The 20,056-nt window shown below is 39.9% G+C and overlaps 1 protein-coding gene and 1 pseudogene across 1 annotated transcript; one reads left to right on the plus strand and one right to left on the minus strand.

Annotated features, from left to right (window-relative positions):
- Positions 1–8,226: 8,226 nt before the first annotated feature.
- LOC117144718 lies at positions 8,227–11,078 on the plus strand (annotated as a pseudogene).
- A 6,353-nt stretch (positions 11,079–17,431) lies between these two features.
- LOC117145402 (dihydrolipoyllysine-residue succinyltransferase component of 2-oxoglutarate dehydrogenase complex, mitochondrial) lies at positions 17,432–20,016 on the minus strand. The gene is made up of 7 exons (XM_033311040.1): positions 19,786–20,016; positions 19,414–19,517; positions 19,258–19,359; positions 18,644–19,183; positions 18,434–18,578; positions 17,924–18,229; positions 17,432–17,859 (listed from the first exon to the last, which is right to left on the minus strand). Exons 1-7 carry the CDS (start codon positions 19,858–19,860, stop codon positions 17,725–17,727), a joined length of 1,407 nt encoding a protein of 468 aa, XP_033166931.1. The 5' UTR covers positions 19,861–20,016; the 3' UTR covers positions 17,432–17,724.
- Positions 20,017–20,056: the final 40 nt, after the last annotated feature.

The following is a 20,056-nucleotide window of genomic DNA, read 5'->3' on the forward strand; positions in this document are numbered from 1 at the left end:
GTGTATTTCAGTACAAAGGATTATTTCGTCTCGACCAAACATGCAATTAATTATAAGCTTAAGGCCTTGGGTCCCGTCCCTTTTTACGGCTCGCCTCTTGTTGTTGTTGTTGCTCCTGTTGTGGCACTTCCACATGGGGCTTGAAAACTTGAAAGATAATAACCTTAGCTTACAGCCAGACTGAAACAAGGACATTGTGCCTGCGGGATGGGCGGCTGCAGAGGGGAGCGGTGGGGCAGAGGGCGGTCACTACAACTATTATTTATTCCCAAAAGTTTAAGGCAACATCATTATCTTTTATGCACAACGGCATATCCAACTTCTGACAATCCCGTGTCCGGCAAGGATGTGCCCTTCCAACCCTTTTTCCAGCCCGGGCTCCTTGAAGAAAACGTTCCTGGGGTTCGGGATTCCAGCTCTGTATGTATGTACACTCTTTCATTAAAACCCACTCGCACCCGCCCGCATAAAAGTTGCTGCGGCCATATTCCTGGCGAACAACCCCCGAACTATATCCTTTTTCCTGTGGGCGGGCGGGAGAGATTCTGTGTTTAGTTTCACAAAAACTTTTCAACACCATCAGCTCAAGACATAAAAACTTATCGCCTGCCAGCCTACCCACCCTCTAAGCCATTTCCACCCGCACTCCGGACTCGAGTTTGCGTAGAATCCAACCCCCAATTTGATAAATTTTCGGAACGAAGAGCTCTTGGAGCTGGTCATTGTGGTTGTTCCTTGAATATTGGACAACTGAATATCATACTTTATTCTGAAATCATGGAACGGGACTAAGAGCCCTCAAATATCTTAGCAGACGTCTCATTGACTTGAGGGTTGCAACAATCGATTGGAAAATCCAAAATATGATATATTATATATATTATTAATATTATATTTAAATAAAAACCCATTTAACATATTAAATGAAATGAGAAATCATGTGATACCTTGAGTCATACAGCATCTTAAAATTTTTCCAACCCCTTAAGCTATCTTCCCTGCTAGTGGTCAGAGGTCAAATTGACCAAGATTTTCTCACACTGTTTTGGGCAGCTTTTCAACTCTTTTCTCCGGCAACCGGACAGGCGGGTTTTTGGGAACCTTCCTTCGAACAGCCTCCTTCTTTTCGCCTGTGGGAACGGATGCTGTCCAGTTGTGGAATCGCCTCCGTGTGGGAAAGAGCATCTTCGAGGAGCACACTCGCAGTGTCGCAGTTGCAGTGAAGTGGAAGCATCCAAGACTAGCTGTGAGTAATGGCAGGGTCGAGCCTTATCTAATAGTTGGGGCCAAAAACGAATTGCAGTGGCAAACAAGGGAGGCATCCTTTCGCAACTTCCACACAATTCGTGTGTTGCAGAAGAACTATTCAAACTTTCGGTCATGGCATAATACCTCCAGTAACAGTTGAACAATCCAACAATCCGGCAGTGGCCAGGACGAGGCACGTAGCCGGATTTAATGTCCCGCAGTGGTACTTGAGAAAAAGTAGTTGGCACATTTGGTAAATGGCCATGGGAATGGGCGGCCATCGGGATGGAGGTGCTGCTAAGAACTTTTACTTTGCAGCTGAAAAGTAATGGGAGATCCTGAATGGGTCCGCTCCGTCTCGCTCTATTCGCAAGAAACTTTTGCCAAAGCAAAAAGTTTGCTCAGCAAAAAGAACCTATATATATATATATATATATATATATGTATATATCTATGTGTACATACGAATCGTATATAATGTAATGCAATAAAACGAAAACTGTTTTGGCCTCGGCACCCAAACCTAAAACCAAAAACTCAAACGGAGGGCCTTGGCAAGAAAACTTTCTCGTGCAGAGGGAGGCGAAATTTAATAGAAAATGTTCTTGTTGGAATTTTCATTTATAAATATTCCGGAGACGTGGAGTGAAAGGGGATACGGCAGGAGGAGACTCCAACTATTTGCAGCAGCAAATTCCAAGAAGTTTTAGCCAAGCTTCGGTGGCAGAAGTGGCCGAAGTGGGAGAAACGGGGTAAATGGGCCAGGAAATGGCAAAGGATGAAAGTCGCATCTAGCTTGGCTTCTAAATACATTCATGTACATAACATTTTGTCGACTGGTAGTTTTTTGCAACTATTTGCTTATGATTTATCGCAACCATCAAGAAGAGGCCCCCAGCTTCAATTTCGCTTAAGTGGAAGGCCGAAATGGGGGGACACTCACAAAAAATATCAGTAACATCTATTATCAGCCTTTAAATATAAGTAGCAATCTTTTAAAAAATATCAACATCTTGTAGGATCCTTTCGGATTTTCCAATTGTTTTCGATTTTTTATCATAATTAAAGAAAAGAGTGAGATTTGCTATCATATTGGAACATATTCTCGCTACAGAATTGCATTTAAAGAAATATTTCTCTGAGTGCAAAGTGGGGCGTTTAGGTGGGACACACGCAATTTGCATGCTGCTTTGGGGGATTGGTGGGTGGTTTTGGGCGCACATACTCCACGGCCGAGTGCTTTTCATGTTCCACTTTTGATGTTCGACCGCACGCATTACGGATCTGCCTTGGACGGAGCAACTATTCCGGCATCTCGCCGCCTTGTGCGGAAACTTTCCCCTCGTCAAAGTCAGCTTAATTAATGAACAGCCTCCTGCCCACCCAAAAACTTTGGGAGGGGGGTGGTGGCAGTAGAAAATCAATATTCAAATGCCCGGATGCGGAATCCTTTTTGTAGCCCTCGTGGCGACATCAATTAGAACACGTCATCTTGGCCGCCTCCGAGACTCTCGACCAGCAAATACGGTACAGTCACACACACGCACACATCTACACACACCCATACCTATGCATTAAAAAGTAGAAGAAAGGCGTGGCATGGTCGAGGGGTAAGGGTCTGAGAACTGGTTTTTGCGCTTGGTTTCGGTATGCGAAAACTCACCCCCAAAAACGCAACAAGATGCTGCCGGCTGAACAACCTCCGCCCCTAAGCGATTCTAATAAGAAAGCGGCGCCATTTTGAATTTGAGAACAACCCCCGGTTCTGTAGGAGGATAATAAGTGCGGGCCGAGTAAGCGTGCTTCTTATTTATGACATTTTTATGCTAATGGAATCCGTCCGCATGTCCGCGTGAGTGTGTGTATGTGGTGTATGTGCGTGGCCATCGGGGATTAAGGCCTCTGATAAGAAAACACTGCGAATCCTTAATATACTCGTTCGTCTGAATGTGTATGTGTGTGTGTGGTGTGCTGATTGTTGCAGATGGCGGCAAAATAACGGACATTTTATGGCGGGTATTAAAATATTCATTAAGGAATATGGAGCAGTAGAGAAATGCAATCAAGAATAAGTATATAAATTATAAATGAGCGGAAGGAAAAAGAGATATCCTATGCATCTCCTGGTATTTAATTCAGCATAAAAAGTCTGTCAAATTTCCTTGCATTTATTAAAGCCGAAGTCTTGCCATTTCCTCACATCCTTCATTAACATTTTTATTAGTTGGATGGGAAAATTTCAGCTCCCGAAGCAAAACAAATCCCAACTCACAGCGTTGAGGGGACAGAGCCATTAGGCACTTGTGTCTTTATGGTGCTGATAAACTCTTTTGTAGGAGGAATACTTGCAGCTGACATAATTATAAAAGGAAACAAATGTGTCACACACGGACACACAAGCGCAAAAAAACCCATATATACATATTTTCCGAAGGACTCTCGCAGGACCCACAGATACAATTACAGCTGCAGAAACAGAAGCAAAAGCAGAGACACATATCTGAAGGGTTCAAGCTGAAACAAAAGGATTCTTCTTTAGCATACAAAATCGTTAATGATAAAAATACAAAAATGGGTAACACACATGTTTAATGCCAAATGTGGCAGGCAGACAAACACTGCTACATTTCGCTTGGTCAGAGGACGAAAAAGGACACGTACACATTTACACGCATAGGACTAATGAAAGCAAGGCGCAAAGTGCGATATTAACATATCTCGAATTTTTTATGCGTTTCGGAACAGAAATATTAGTTTTTAGATAATAATATAAGTTTGATTTATATTATATATATTATTTAATTTAATTGATTAATCATAATCAATTTTAATTTTTTTTTATTTCAGCTTCTTGATACATTTCTTTCAGATTTCCCTGCCTACACTTGGTTTCAAGTTACCCACTGTCATCGGTAGGATCAAAAATTTCCCAACCACATTCCAGCCACGCCCCCATTTAAAGGCTGACTCGATCTGCAGACCAGACAAAAACGGAAGCCATTTCCTTCGCCAGGCTAAATCAGCCAAAAATTCCCAATTAATTTGCACATCAATTTTCAGGCGTAAATAGAAACCGACTACGGCACTCTACCCCTTGACCAAATTAAATTGCCTTGCGAAGCATCAATAATGGCATAAAAATTGATTACATTTGCTGGGGACAGCAGCCAGAAGCCCAGTAGTTATAGTTGAGATGCAGAACTGTTGGCTGGTCAGGAAATGGGCTAGAAGGAGCTGAGGCTTAGCCCATTCCAGGCCACTGGTCCGAAGCCTTCCTCCCTCTATTTTCTTGCACTAACACCAACTATTAAGGGGTATAGGGGGGGGGGGGTATCCTTGAGGCCCAAGCGTGTCCCAGTATTTGTGTATCTGTGCACGAAAATGGGTCTTACTCACAAGCACTGCGAAACAAGTTTAGGATTTATTTCACATTAATATTTAATATTCAATGAAAAGGATGAAAATGAAGTCTTATTATGTACAATATATGTTTAATAAATGTATTTTCAATGAGTAAATGTGTTTGAAATGATTTACATCTCTTTTTAAGAAACATAAATATTTTTTTTAAAGCAATATGTTATTTATGATTCCAATAAACTCTTGTTAAACTGTGTTATGATCTTGTCAACCTTGCCTTGTTTTTAAAAGACGCCCAATTTTTTCTATCTGCATTGCCATAGAACGGGCAACATCATTTAAACTTGCACTGATGAGGGTGAATACAAAATACGAAATACAAAGTAAAAAAATGTTTCCGTTTCTTGTTGTCCTGTTTTGATGACTCTCTCTCTGTCTGCCTGTGGGTGTATAAGTATTTATGTGACCATATGCGAGTGTGTGCGTATGTCTGGGCCAACTAATAAATATGAACGAAATGAAACTGCCCAAAAATTTCCACACAATCACACATTATGCACACCCTCGCACTCACATGCACACATTAGCTATATAGTTTTGCCTGTTGGCTTTCAAGTTGACTGCAAAATCCGCAAAAGAACGCCACACGCACACACCCACATAACTGCCCCCCTTAAGAGTCTGTGCCTCTGTATGTGTGTGTGCGCATGCCAACTTTCGCTTCATAAGTGGTTGCCTCACATGTCCCTGCACATGTATGTGTGTGTGTATGGGTGCTGAAAAATGAACCCATCATGGCCGAAAAACTACAGCCGGAAATTCGGTTAGCAAGTGTTGGCTCCCGTTTTCCAGCGTGGGTGTCCTGCATGTGTGTGTTTAATGAGTGTCCTTGTTCTCATACCCTTCTTATAGAGGACTCCACGCCGATCAACACCATCGGAACTATATTGATAGCTATTTCGTGCACCTGCAAAGGGTACATCATCTTCAACGCTAAGAAATGGTACCCATATTTTTCAGAATGACTTACTAGTCTACCATTGATTTAAGGAATACTATTACTATTTTAGATAATACAAGTAATCGATTAAATACTTAAAGCGTATGATATGTAATAACATAAGATATAAGTCATAATAATGAGTTTTTTATTAAAATATTAATAAATATAAGAAAAATAAACACTTTAATATGTTATTTCCAATTCAGCCTGTGCCCAACACATTTTTCCTCTAACGAAAGGACGAAAAAGTGATTTAAAATGGATAATTAATCGTCAAAAGTCGGCTACAAAACCCAACTCATTCCCAAAGCATACAGATGCAGTTACATAAAAGGGTATGCCATCTTTCCTTGTCCGCAGTTTAACTTGTTTCATTCTGTATTTTTTTCTTGAAGTCAAATTATGGTAACATAAATGTGGGCGGCAGGCGGGGCAGCAACATGGCAAAGGATAAGGATGAACCAAAAAAATGGTTGGCCAACCAAAAATGAGGGTCTTCGGAGCTGGGCAGAGATAGGAACTTGTGTGAGTATTTTTAGGCGCCTTTTTGATCCAAACAATGCCAGCCGCCTCGACTGCCCTCCCCCCATTTGGACCCCCTTCTTCTTAAAGGCCAGCATTTTCTCTGGAAAAGCCGTTTGTTGAATTTATTTTCCCCATATCTGTACGTGTGGGTTGAGCACTGTGCGTGTTTGTGTGTGTGTGTTGGAGCGAGTGTGATTGTGTGTATCTTTTGCTGACTTTTCAGGCACTCAGACGCTCGGCCTGGATACACACGGTCAGGACACTTTCACAGGATAAACTGGCACGCACAATCCTTCTTGGCAAGGACCTCCTTTGTGTAGGCCCTGTCTGTGTCTGTGTGCGAGTGTGTTGTTGTCCTTCTTGTGCCCGTTGTCCTTAGCAGGCATCCCATCCTTGGCCGCATCCCCAAATCCATTTTCTCTCTTTCGGTTTTTACTTGTATTTTATATGAAAACTTTACAACATACAAATTTGCATATATAGAAGTCCCCTCGTCGCTGTTTGTGTGTGTGTCTGTGTGTGAGTGTGTGTTAGTGTTTGTATGAGCGAGGAAAATGTATGCAAATTTCAAGTGTTTCCTCTTCGTTATGAACCCAACTTCAATGCAAAATTAACAGAAATATGCAAATTTTCTTTTCGTCCAGTCCTCCCCTTTTCTACATTTTAGGTTGCCAAAGGACCCGAGCCTAACGGCAGCCTCCATCTAAAGTTTAGGCATTTTGTACACAACTGTACCACAAAGATTCGTGCAAGAAAATAGGTGGTAAAACAGTCTTCAGGCGGTAACATTTTTGGATTTCAACTACTTAAAGCAAATGAAAAGTAATGGATTGATATTGATTCCTCATTAAGGTTAAAATATGTCTTAACTTGACATTTATATAAGATTAATATTGACTTAATTGGTGAATATGAAAGTAACATCTTAACATGCTATAACATTCCCATAGCACTCATCATCCAAGCGGACCGCTGATTCAAAGGAAGTTTTACTGTATTTCCGGAATTCAATTGCACACAGGGCGTATTATTAACGACAGCCAAACGGTTCATTCACAATAGACCACCAAATCTCGTCGTCCTAGCTCCTAATGTCCCATTTCGGAATTCGCTCTCACACTCGCAGACATGCATAGATGTCGTGACCCCACCTCTAACCCAATGACCGGGACCAACCCGGGCCAAACAAGGGTTAACAGCAATTTAAATAATAAAAGTGCTCGGCTCCGGGATTCGGGGAAACGGAAAAGTACAAAAAAAACAGCGGCGCAACCCTTAACTTGTTGCTATGCTCGAAAGATGGCATCCAAAATGAAACTAGCAAAGATGCGAAAAAAATAACGGACGAAAAGGAGTAAGGATTCACCGTCGGCTGGCGACCAAGGAAAAGGTTGACCCACAAGCGGAAAGTTCCAGCTGATGTGGGTGATGGATTACGGATGGATGTCTGGAGGAGTCTGGGGAGACGGCCTACTCAAATGGATTACATGGCGAAATCTGGGTTAGAAGAGCCTTTCGCTTAAGCCGCTATTGACCTGCGCTGGTCATAAATTTAAAGCTGACAAATTTCGTTGCCACAAGGAAACTTGTTTCCATCTCCAATGCGAGACGCCAAGGAACTGAGTGTGGAAAAACAAGTTCAAATGAGGAATTTTTCCCATCATCAGGGCCAGACAATTGCAGTTCAAATGGTCAAGGATACGCCAGGATGTGACGAACCCTCGTAAACCAGTTTGGTCCAGCGGCTGCTGTTGCTGCTGCAGCTTTCTCGTGCCCGCCAGGTGTGGCAACTGATGCTGCCTGCCTACAGATCTCGATCCTTGGAACCACCCCGCAATCCCAGACCCACCACCAAAGGGAAACGCGAGCGTTTTCCGATCTTTTGAGCGAGGCTTTTTCTATAATAAACTTGCCCAACGGGTTTTCATTGTTGCCAACGGCGTCCTTTGTCCACATCCTCGCAGACAATGGACAAAGCTCTAGCATCCTGATTGCGATCGGATCGCTTGGCGTCGGTTCGACCGATCTGGCGGGTATATAAACTGCGGCTGCTGCGCAGAATCAATCAGTTTCATTTCAATCTTCAAACGCTGAGGATCAACAGCAGCAGCAGCAGCAGCAGTAGGAGCCGCACAGGAGCAACAGAAGCACCAGGATCGAGGACTCCTCTCAGCGCCATGTCCAGGCGGCGCTAAGGAGGCTGTTGCAGCATCTCCACACCGACAGAAGAACAAAATCAACCAAATCCACCGCAGCAAGCCCAACAAAATTCAGTCGACAAAAGTTGCAAAAATTCAACCGCCGAATGTCAGATTAATTTGTATAAAAAGAAACCCAAGTACCAACAAGCCAAACTCCAAAACGAACAATTTGCGAAAATTGTTAATGTGAAACTTACACATTTTCGTGATATGGTTAAAGTATAACACAAATACCCAACACAACAAACAAAAAGCCTAAGTTTAAGCAAAAGTTTAACCAAATTCAAAAAATCAATATCAGCGAAATACCACATGAAATCAAAGCATAATTGAAATATTTTCTCCAAACACAACCACGATACCTTCTTGGATTAATAATAATTCCAAAAATAACTAAAAACAAAATTCCAAAGTACCATCGAAAATCAAGGAAAGCTGATAGCCAAGAAAATTGTAAATCGCCTGGAACCAATTGGAAAGTTAACAACACATCTGGCCAAATAGCACGAGATGAAAAATCTTTAGTGAAGAGAGATAATAATATCGTTTTTATATCTTACAGGTAAATAAGATTTGTCAGATCTTTATGAAAATTGTAATTATTCATTCAAAAACTTATAAATTCTTTTAAATGTTTCATTCAAGGAACCCCAGAAGCTGAAGAAAGGAAAGCTATTATGGATCGAGCAGTAACCATATATCTTGAATCCGGATCAAACTCACATCCCCATCAACGAAATTGTTATGAAACTCAACAAAATTCTCAAGTGTTTACTGCTCATAATTCTCTACTGCAATGACAATCTCGCCAAGAACGAAATTCAAAATCCAAACTGCTATCAAAATCGAATCAAAATTCCCAACCAGCCAAACTGCCAGTGTCTTAAGCAACTGCCACGCCCCGTCGCCGCCCACCGAAGAGTCCTGTGCCCCAAGCAAAAAATCCGGCCAGCAAATCACACCGAAATCCGACAGAAACTGCAAGGAAGGAAACCAAAATTCAAGTCCAGGCGCAAACCAAATATCCAAATACACTTTTGCTGGGGCCAAAGCCGACAAAGCTGATGATGATGAACTCGATGGCGAGGAGAAGGATCGAGCATTTGACGGCGAAAGGAGCAGAAGGACGAAATGGAGCAGCGACGCCGACGCCGGCAGAAGCAGCAGATAATCAAGAGAAAGGAGAAAGCTGCCCCGCCGTAGATATCCAGCTGAATATCTAAGCAGGGGCAGTGATTTACCCCAAGCAGCATAAGCCACCCCTCGACAGGAAGCACACACATATACAGCCCACATCCTGCGGCGAATTCACACACAAGCACAACCCGACACAGAGAGAGAGAGAGCCGAAGCAGCAGCAAAGAGAGAGAGAGAGAGCGACTGAGTGCCCACCTTTTGCTCTCCGAATTTCGCAAGTATGTTTTGACTACTGTTTAGAAACTAATTTCAAAAACAGATTTGAGTAACCCCACTGGAGCCTTACTAAGTAAAATTCCAAAAACAAAGAATTCCAATCACATTTAAAAGTATGCAAATTCAAAAACCTAAAACCGAGCCAAAGGTGAGCCTCCTTTCACTCTCGTCAGCAGCCCAGAATCAAAATTTCAAAATCCCACCGACACAACTCAAAATCCAAAAAAGAACTCTTCTTCTACGGCATCGCAGAAGGCTTCATTTCCAGAAGGCAAAGAAAGTATCCCTGAATATCTTATTTTCGTTATTCAACCAAAGAGTTCGCCCCTGCCCCGCCAAATTCCACACACACAATGCAATAGTTTATCATTTTGTGTCCCAAAACGCAAATCGAAAGAATACAAATTCCAAATTCTCGTTTCGTCCTTACAAATCTTTAGTTAAACCACAATATATTAATGCAAAAATCAAGCAAATGCCAAAAGACAGTTTCGCATGGCCCAGAGCTTTAGGCGCAAATCAACCACCCAGCCACACTCACTCACACTCACACACACCCCACACACACACTTTAGGCAACACACACACACGCGCAGGGGTATGCTCACCCATACACTCACCCATCAAACACTCACACCCCTTTGGCAATAAAATGGCTGCAAAGGAAGCTGCTTCTACGATTCCCAAGAAGAAAAGAAATAGCCTGACCCCCCAGAAGTTCGATAGGAAAATACAACGAAATCGAGTTATAGGTTATAGGTTAGCAAAAGGACTATAGCCAAACCGAACTCTAGTTTAACAACTCAAGCATTTCACAGCGCTTTCAATATTTCGTTGACATTTTCATCAAGGAAAGCAAAGGCGTTGCGGCATTATTTAATCACACGTTTTTGAAAATTTCAAAGAAATATTTAATGCGCCAGAAGTGCTGATAGAAATTTGTACAGCAAACGACAGTACAAAACCCCAGGAAGATTTAAACCACCCCCAACCCTTAAGAACACAGAAATGTCTTCTGGTCATTGACATAGAAACAACTTCGACCAACCAAACCAACATTCAAACGCAAACCTCATTACGATTAGTTCAGACAAAATGAAATCAATATCCTGCCAAGCTTATTCAAAACTACATTCCGGTTAAAAATATTATACGAATTTTTAAAATCTCTTTGGCTTCTTTACCCACGCCTTAAAATTACCAAAACACGATATCACAACGATTACAATCACGAAATTGAACAAATCCATCCAAATTCAAAAAGAGTTTTACTTACACAAAAAATAATAATCGACCTTTATAATCCAAATCAAGCCAAACAAATTAAGGTCCTGAAAATCTCTAAAATACAATCTCAAAAATATTTGTTTATGAAAACATTTTTCAAAACTTCTTATTCAAATTCAACATCACAACAACTGAATTAAAATCTCATTTATTACTCCTAAATTCAAAAAGAAAATATTATATTTAACTGGCCTATTGAATTCAAAAATAATATTATTTTATATTATTTTTTTTTTTTAATTACATTTTTTCCACACGTACTGAAGAATTTTTAAAAATATTTAGTCAGAATTCGAATTCAAATCAAACTCATTCAAAATCCCAGGCGACAAAAATTTTATTCATTGTTATGCATCCCGAAAATATAAATCACCCATCCATATTCAAAAATAATAATCTAAGGTAAAATTTCAAACCAAGCTATAATTCTAAAACAATATAAACCAAAATTAAAAATAATTAAATTATTTATTATGACAGTACTGGAAAATAAATATTATACAATAAAATTTAAAATTTACTGACCAAATTCAAAATTTAAAATCAAGAAATCATTCAAAAATTGAATGAGTAATAGAATCCATATTTTTAAATATAAAAATTGATTGCACGACAGAAATTCGAAATTAAAGCAAAAAGCATCAAACTATTTGCCTTTAAATTAATTCAAATCCCAAATTTTACTACAAAATCAAAGAGCACAAAATTGGCAAAATTCAATCAAAATCAAAACGTTGAAAGTCACATAAATATCTATCAAAATTCACAATCAAAATATACCAAATTAAAAACTGCACAATTAAAAACCATTTCAAATTAAGATTACCACAAGATAAAATATTTAATTCCAAATCAGCAACATTAATTATCGCGAAATTCTAAATTACACATGTAAATATCTGTTTCCGAAAAATTAACCAAATTCAAAAACTATTTATTGTAAATATCATAACCAAATTCCAAATCAGATCAAAATTCTAAAGTCTTTATATCATTGCAAACCAAAACATATCAGCAACCAAAGTAAATAAGAAAATTGAAATGTTTGATTGTTTATATATTATAAAAACTCCAACCAAGAAATAACGTCAAAATCAATCAAGAACCGCAGTTAACAACAACAACAAAATACTAAATTTTATTTCTAACTTATTTAAATTCAAAAAGAACAAAAACAACATGATCCAGATATTATAAGAACAAATATTTAAAAGCAAAAGTTCGAACCGAATTCAAAATCAATCCAAATCCCAAATTATTTAGTTGTTAAAAATTTTTAAAAATTTTAATATTTCTAAAAATTTATAAAATTTATTTTCATAACCACCAAGTAAAATGTATGACTCAAAAATTTAACAAATCACTGCCATTAATAGTAAGTTTCATTATCCAAAGCAGAGTATTCTTTATCAGTTACAAATTTTATCCAATTATTTCACGAAAAGTTAAAAAAAAAATATCAAAGAATCCTATTAGAAAAACAATAAAATATTTCACAGTTTGAACAAAAGAAAATTGAAAACACACATTTAGTTAGTAAATTGGATTTTCAAAAAGAAACAGAATAAAGACAGCTAGTCCTCAAAAAAAGTTAAAAAAAAACCTTATTCAGGCCGTCTTCAAAAATACCAATGACTGAAAACTTCGAAATACAATTTGAAAAATTAAAAAAAAAAATTGTAATGTTTGCAATTCAAAAAGCAATAAAACCAGTTCTAAAAGTTATATAAATTGACAAAAGATTTACCATTGTAAATATTCAATCAAATTATAATCTTAATGCATCAGGAAATTTTTGGAGGAAAGCAACATTTTTAATTAAAATTCACAAAATGCAATTATGGAAATGTTTTATCCGGTAAAAAACGGAACAGAACGCAATACAAAAATCAAAAATTTAGAAAAAGTATAATTAAAAAAAACTGAATTTAATTTAGAACAAAACAATTCACTTTCTTTCGAAACTTTAAAAATTTTCACTTTTACATTTCATGTACCTTATAAGATATTCGAAATATTCTCGTAAGGTAACTACTGCAAGTTTTTTAAAATTTTGACTCGTTTTTAAAATGTTTAGCTCAATTTAACAAATTTAAAACATGTGCACCATTTTACAATTTGTTCAATATCTTTTCACAATTAAAAAGGTCTGGAATACCAAAATTACCCGATTTGAATCTCAAAAGAAATCCAAATGCCTTATATCCCAGAATTTATACATGCATTCAACAAAATATCAAAACCAATCATATGAGAAATATTATTCATTTTAATCTAAATGCTATTAAATTACTTTTATACTCTTATTAGACAAAAAGGTTTCCCTCTTTTTATAATAATAATAACATATCTAAATTACTTTATTTTAGAACCAAACAAACCAAATTCAAAAATCCAAATTGAACTTTCGGCTCCTCTGGCAATCATCAAAATTGAAAACCGAAAACCAAAATTCAACTCAAAATTGAACCACACACCGGCCACAAAATTCCAAATTCTGACCAAAATTTAATTTAAAGCATTTATCAGTCCAGGTAATCAAAACTCTATACAAAATCACACAAAGCAGCATAGTATTTAAAAACAATCAAAATGACAATAAGACACATTTCAAATTCAAAAGTCCAAACAAACCATTGCCAAATGAAATAAGTCGTAAACAAAAATAAAACAAATCCTGTTCAGAAGTCGCAGCATTTCGAGGAACCTTCGGTGCATAATTATTACCACATTAAGATGATTAAGTATTCGCAGCCCACCCATTAAATTGAGAAAACAAAACCGAGCCGCCAAAAATTAAAAAAAAAGAGCGAAAAAAATAAGTGCAGCTAAATTTCAAAAAGCCAGTATTATAAATTACAAGAAACTGCGGAAGTTTTAATGCGACAAATGTCAGGAGCAAAAACGCAGGCCGCCGAAAAGCACCAAAAATTCCGAGCTGGAGCTGGCGAAGAAGACGCGACAGGAACAGGATAATGGTTCGGGAAACTCCTGGCAACTTTCTGGCCAAAATCTTACAAATGGCGGCCAAAGGGCGCGGCGAGCGGAGAGCGGCCAAAGGGCAGATAAATCACAGCGAAACAAAACAATTCCCAGCTCTCGTGAAAATTCCAAATCCACAAGAACAAAAACTAAACCGAAACTGAAACTGAATCTGAATCTGAGAGCACTGTATACTGTAAACTATAACAGAAACCGAAACAAAAACAAAGGCACGCGATTTCAAAGAAGAGGGTTGCAAAACCAGTAACCAAAATCAGTTGAGCCGGCAAAATCAGAATCCCAGGCAGCAGTCCAGTCCAGTCCAGTCCATCCTCAAAAGATTCCACGATGACCATGACCACTTTGATCCGCCCCAGGAGAGGCCGCGTCCTCAAGCGCATTACTTTCGCCCGAAGGCCGCCGCACAAAAATCACAAATTTGAAGACAAACTGCAACTTAACCCAAATCCAATTCGTAATCAAAATCATTATCAAAATCAAAATCAGAAACTCAAACTCAAACTCAAAATGAAGGCATCAGCAGCATGGCCAGCAGAACCGCAACTTTAAGTAATATTCGGCACTAGTGTCACGAGCACAGTTGAAACACTCGAAACTTAAAACTCCAGGCACCCAAACTCCCATTCTGAAATTGTGGTCAGACTTGGTTTCTTTGGCAAAAGTTCGAACCATCATCATAGCGTCGTGCAGCTGAAAGCACATCAAACAAAACTCCAAATTTATATAAACTACTGGCAATAGCCGAGGTCGAGGCATAATTGCCATCAATAAATAAAATATGGCTGGCATGAGCATGAGGGGGCCATAAGCAGACCCTCAGCCAAGAAGACAGGACACCCAATCCGAGCAAAAGACCCCGCGACCCATCCTCCGCAGCAGCCAGTCAATGGCCACTAGACAGCAGAACGTTTTGATTTATAAATTCATGGCAAAAGTTGCCCGGCCAAGTGGCAGCCGCCGACTATGACGACACATACACCGACTATCCAACCAGCCAGCCATCCAACCAACCAACCAGCCAACCAACCAACCAACCAACTTACCAACCAACCACCCAGAGACTTGGCAAACAAGAAACTGCAAAAACCGTCTTATGAAATTACACATTTCCGACTTGTACTAGTAGAAAACCCCTCGAAATCACCCAAGCCGAAGCCCAAAAAGAAAAAACCAAATTCGAGCAAATTCAAGCAACCAAATTTACAACGAAGTAGCAGTTAGTAGCTCCAACCTCCCCTCCGACAAATCCGGCACAGAAATTTAGTTATGACTTTTATTTACACACAAGAACATTTCTAGAGAGCAGCATCTTCCCACCTTTGGCTAGTAGGACTACGATAAAAAAAAATTGAAAGAACATATTTACCAAGAAAGTTTCGGGCAATTTGGAAATTTGCAAAATCATTGAGACAAACGCGAGAAGCACCCACGAAGAGTAGCAAATGGAATCTTGTACAATAGTTCTATTGAAAGACATTCGAAAAGAAAGAAAAGCAAAGAAAGATAGAAAAGCATATCCTTCCCGGCCAGATCTACGCAAAGAGAGAGACAGATAGAGATAGATAGAGAGAGACAGCCAAACGAAAGGACAGGGAGTATGCGAGTATAGCATATGCATATATTCCATAGCCAGAACAGGAGAAAAAGGACCAGAATCGCGAAAAGATAACATTTCGGACACAAGGTTGGGGATACCTAGTGTAATTGCTTAGACTTAAGAGTGTTGCACTTAGCCAAGTGCAGTGCCAACTGACCCCGCCCACAACAACGCACCCCGTTGAGCAAAAAAAAACCCTAGATAATGGAAATTTCCCATCGGGCAGACTAAAAAGATACACCTTAGGCCTCTTTAGACCCAAAAAGAAAATGAAGAACTGAAGAAATGAAGAAAAAACAGGAACTACGATTAAGCGCGAATTATACCACGTAACTACACTCTGTATCCCCTTAGTTAAGCTAAAATTATTCGAGATATATACGAGAAATTGCACAAAAACGCACAAAATGCTAAAGAAAGGAAAACAAATGTAGATAATGCCAATCCTTTTGTCTAAAATTTCAACTTTTGGAAATTTCGCAATCGAATTGCGAAATGTTTTAGACGAAACGATTGCCGCATTTTTTATGTGATTTTATACACACAATTCATTTGCACACAGAAGTATATTTTTCTATATTTTATTTCGATAATCTCCCTACACTATCATTATCGTCGTCAGATTCAATTTCTTATATTTTTTTTCGACACATGTGATAAGCAAAAATGTTAAGCAAAATATTGGAAAAACGAATTTCAACCAGGACAAAAAAAAAAACCAAAATCAAAACTGTGTTATTGAATCTTTGATAGATCTACAACAAAAATTAAGTTTCAATAAGTAAGCTAAAAACACGAGTTTAATGTATCCAAAAAGTATAATTTAGCACAAATCCATCAAAATCACAATTAATCCTTTCTACGAATATATATTATTTAAATTGTTATTTCAACCGCACAACCTCAAAAACACATAAATATTGTATAAATTAGAAATAGCGAGATTAAAAAAATACAAAACAAAAATCAATAAAATTGTACAAGCCAATTTGCTCTAATAACAAAACAATACAACCTGTCTTTTACTTAACTTTGCTATTATTAAGTAAGAGTATTTGGAAAATGGTCAGAAAATATTGGTCAGAACTGCTTGAAATGGTAAGAAAATTTAATAATAATAATAATAATATATTATTATTTACAATTATTTCTCTTATTTCAATATCTTCCTAGTGTTTAAAATTATCTTAAAGATTCTTATGAAGAGCCAATTTGAATGAATGCCTTTTGTTGGTTAGGCTGCTAAAATTTTGTTTATAACTTTAAAGGATCCTTATACCCTGCAAAAGAGGGTATTGCTTTCAGTGAGAAGTTTGCAAAGCAGCAATGGATACATTTACCAGAATATAAACATAAACACGTTCTTGATTAGAATCAACAGCGGAGTCGATATAGCCATGTGATCTCTTCCGTTTCTATGCAATATAATCTCCTGGTTTTAAAGTGTTTTTCTGTAGTACAGTATATTAGTCGGAACAGACCGGATTGGACCACCATATCATATAGCTGTCATAATAATCGAAAAATACAAAACTATTCCCGTGCAAAAACATTTCAACCAAAACATTTCAACTGGAAAGACATCAGAGATATTCAATAATCACCTTCGGTAGACGCAATCCACTTAAAACTCAAAGCCATCCTCACATGACAAATTATTTGATAAGACTGTTTACAGTTTGTATTAAGATATATGTATTGCTTCAGATAAGATTGCGGAGACATTCAAGATGATCAACTTTTAGTTTCGCTACACGGTGCCATTAAAAGATCGTTAGTACAAAAGATAGCCACTTCATTTAACAATCGAATGCATTGAGGTTGGTCAATATTCGTCATCGATTTATTACGACATTCCATCGCAGCGTCTTAGGTTAACAATAACATTCAGTGCACAGGTTATGTTTAAGAAAAGATCCACGTTTGATTTATTATACTACTTCCGATGCTAACAGTAGTTCGAATTCGGTTGATTTTCTAATTTTTGTGACGCTCGCAAAATGAAATAATAAATAGCCAAAGACAGTTTCAAATTAAAAAGGCTAATATCAAATTAAGGCCGTGGACGTGTGTTAAGACAATTCACTTTACAGTCCGGCAACAATAATTGCTGGGTTCTCTACAGCAGCCTTTATTTTTCGCAGGAACAGGACCGCCTCACGTCCATCAATGATTCGGTGATCGTAGGTCAGGGCGATGTACATCATAGGACGTATCTTGACCTGGTTGGACAATACAATGATTAAAATACAGCTGGTTATTATGCGTATGTTGTGGAATGCTTACCTCTCCCTTGACAGCAATTGGCCGATCAAAGATGCCGTGCATGCCGAGAATGGCACTCTGTGGCGGATTGATGATGGGCGTGCCCATCAGGGATCCGAACACTCCGCCATTGCTGATGGTGAAGGTACCACCGTCCATGTCCTCCACGGTGATGGCATCCCGCCTGGCCTTATCGGCCAGACCGGCCAGTGCGATCTCGATGTCGGCATAGTTCATGCCCTCCACGTTGCGGATGACGGGCACCACCAACCCACGGGGCGTAGCCACGGCCACAGAGATGTCAACGTAGTCGCGATACACGATGTCCTGCAAAATTATGGCAATTATGAGCGCATGGCAACACAGAAAATTCCACATTCATCATATCGCCACGGGAAATTGCATAAACAAAAGCGACCATATAAGCTAAATGTTCGACTGATAAGGCCATTTTAAAAAGCATGGCAATCCAAACTACGTCACGGGCGATAAGAATATGATAAGCGGAGGGCGGGGCGGAGGCTTGTTTACCGTGCCATCAATGACGGCGTTCACTACGGGCTGATCCTGCAGCGCATAGGCACTAGCCTTTGCGAAGATCGACATGAATCCAAACTTAATACCATACTTCTTAGTGAACGCATCCAGATTCTGCTTTCGGAAGTCCATGGCATAGCTAAAAACAATAGAAACGATTATGCGTTTTATTGCTCAATTTTATGCTGTAGTTTCGTCACTCACCTCATATCGATCTCGTTGAAAGTGGTGAGCATAGCACATGTGTTCTGGGCATCCTTTAAGCGGGCGGCAATCTTTAGACGCATTCGGTTCATCTTGACACGCTGCTCGGACCTAGTGCCTAGGATCTGCCGCGATCCGTCCGCTGGTGGCACCTTCACCTGGGCGACGGCCGGCTTGAGTGCAGCCACTGGAGCAGGTGGTGGTGGTCGAGGGGCTGCCTTTGGTGGTGGCGGTGGTGGTGGCTTTGGTGCGCCGGCGGCAGGTGGTGGAGGTGCCGGCTTGGGTGCAGCAGCGGGAGCTGGGGCAGCTTTTGGGGCAGCAGGCGCAGGAGCAGCCGCTGGAGCAGCTGCCTTGGCGGGCGCTGCACCGGGCTTAATCTTGAACAGAGCCTGGCCGGGCTTGACGGTGTCGCCATCCTTCACCAGAATGTCGGTCAGAGTTCCGGAGAAGGGAGCTGGCACAGCCACCGTCGTCTTGTCGGTCTCGATTTCCATGACAGCCTCGTCAGCGGCGAATGAGTCACCCACCTTGCAAGTAAACCTGTTGCAGGAATTTATCGTTAATGGATGAGCATGAACCTGTTGCTTGAAACCAGCTCTGTGCCGTGGTCTTACTTGATGTCACCCTCGGCAATGGAGTCCGCAAAGGGTGGCACATTGACGGTCTGCTCCGACCACATGCTCGACGTGGTGTGGATACCCTGCCAGGTGAGAAGCCTAGGAATGAAAAACTCTGGATGAAGGATCTCTCGTGGATAGTGAAGGACTTACCTGGTGGCCTCCTGGCAGCGATTCGATCCATCCTGACGGAGCAACTGCTGCTGCTGGGCGGCGCAGGCAACTAACCGAGAATATTGGCGGATGCAACGCTTTACCTGGCGGAAAGAAGCAAATATTAGTGATTGCACAACCAGGAGGCAACGTCGGCTGACGGGTCACGTGCAGCGGGCGTCCCAAACAAAAGTTTTTCCCATTTTTCAGCGGCGCACGCACACACACCCATACAGTTACATAATCGGCCAGCGCCAGGCGGGCAGTGAATATGGGATAAAAATGGATATATACATATATATCGCCGGAGCATCTATCACACCTGACGGGCCCCCTCCACCCGGCAATCCCCAGCCCGTTCACAATTTTTACCTCATTACTCCGCAGGGCTCGCATTCCCAAAGTTTGGGGCAGCCGTCTCGTTACAATCGAAATTATTCCCGTCATTGCTGCGACTCTGTTCCGCGAAATTGCGTTCGGCGGTTGTTCTACTTTCAATTTATGTCAAAGCACTCGAATTTAAAACAGAGTTAGCGGCCAAGGCAAAGCAACGTCGATTTCTGCAGTCCGCCCCTTTCCCTTTAAAAAATACCAATTTCTTATGTCATGACAGAAACGGCAAAAGCGTCACCTGGCGGAAAAG

The sequence above is a fragment of the Drosophila mauritiana genome, chromosome 3R (assembly GCF_004382145.1).
Source record: "Drosophila mauritiana strain mau12 chromosome 3R, ASM438214v1, whole genome shotgun sequence".
In the NCBI taxonomy this organism is placed as follows: Eukaryota; Metazoa; Arthropoda; class Insecta; order Diptera; family Drosophilidae; genus Drosophila; species Drosophila mauritiana.

Coding starts and splice junctions, on each gene's coding strand:
- LOC117145402 (XM_033311040.1), bottom strand. CDS start 19,860: ATGACGGGAATAATTTCGATTGTAACGAGACGGCTGCCCCAAACTTTG. Junction 18,579..18,643: donor TTCAACGAGATCGATATGAG/GTGAGTGACGAA, acceptor TATTGTTTTTAG/CTATGCCATGGACTTCCGAA. Junction 17,860..17,923: donor CAATTGCTGTCAAGGGAGAG/GTAAGCATTCCA, acceptor TTGTCCAACCAG/GTCAAGATACGTCCTATGAT.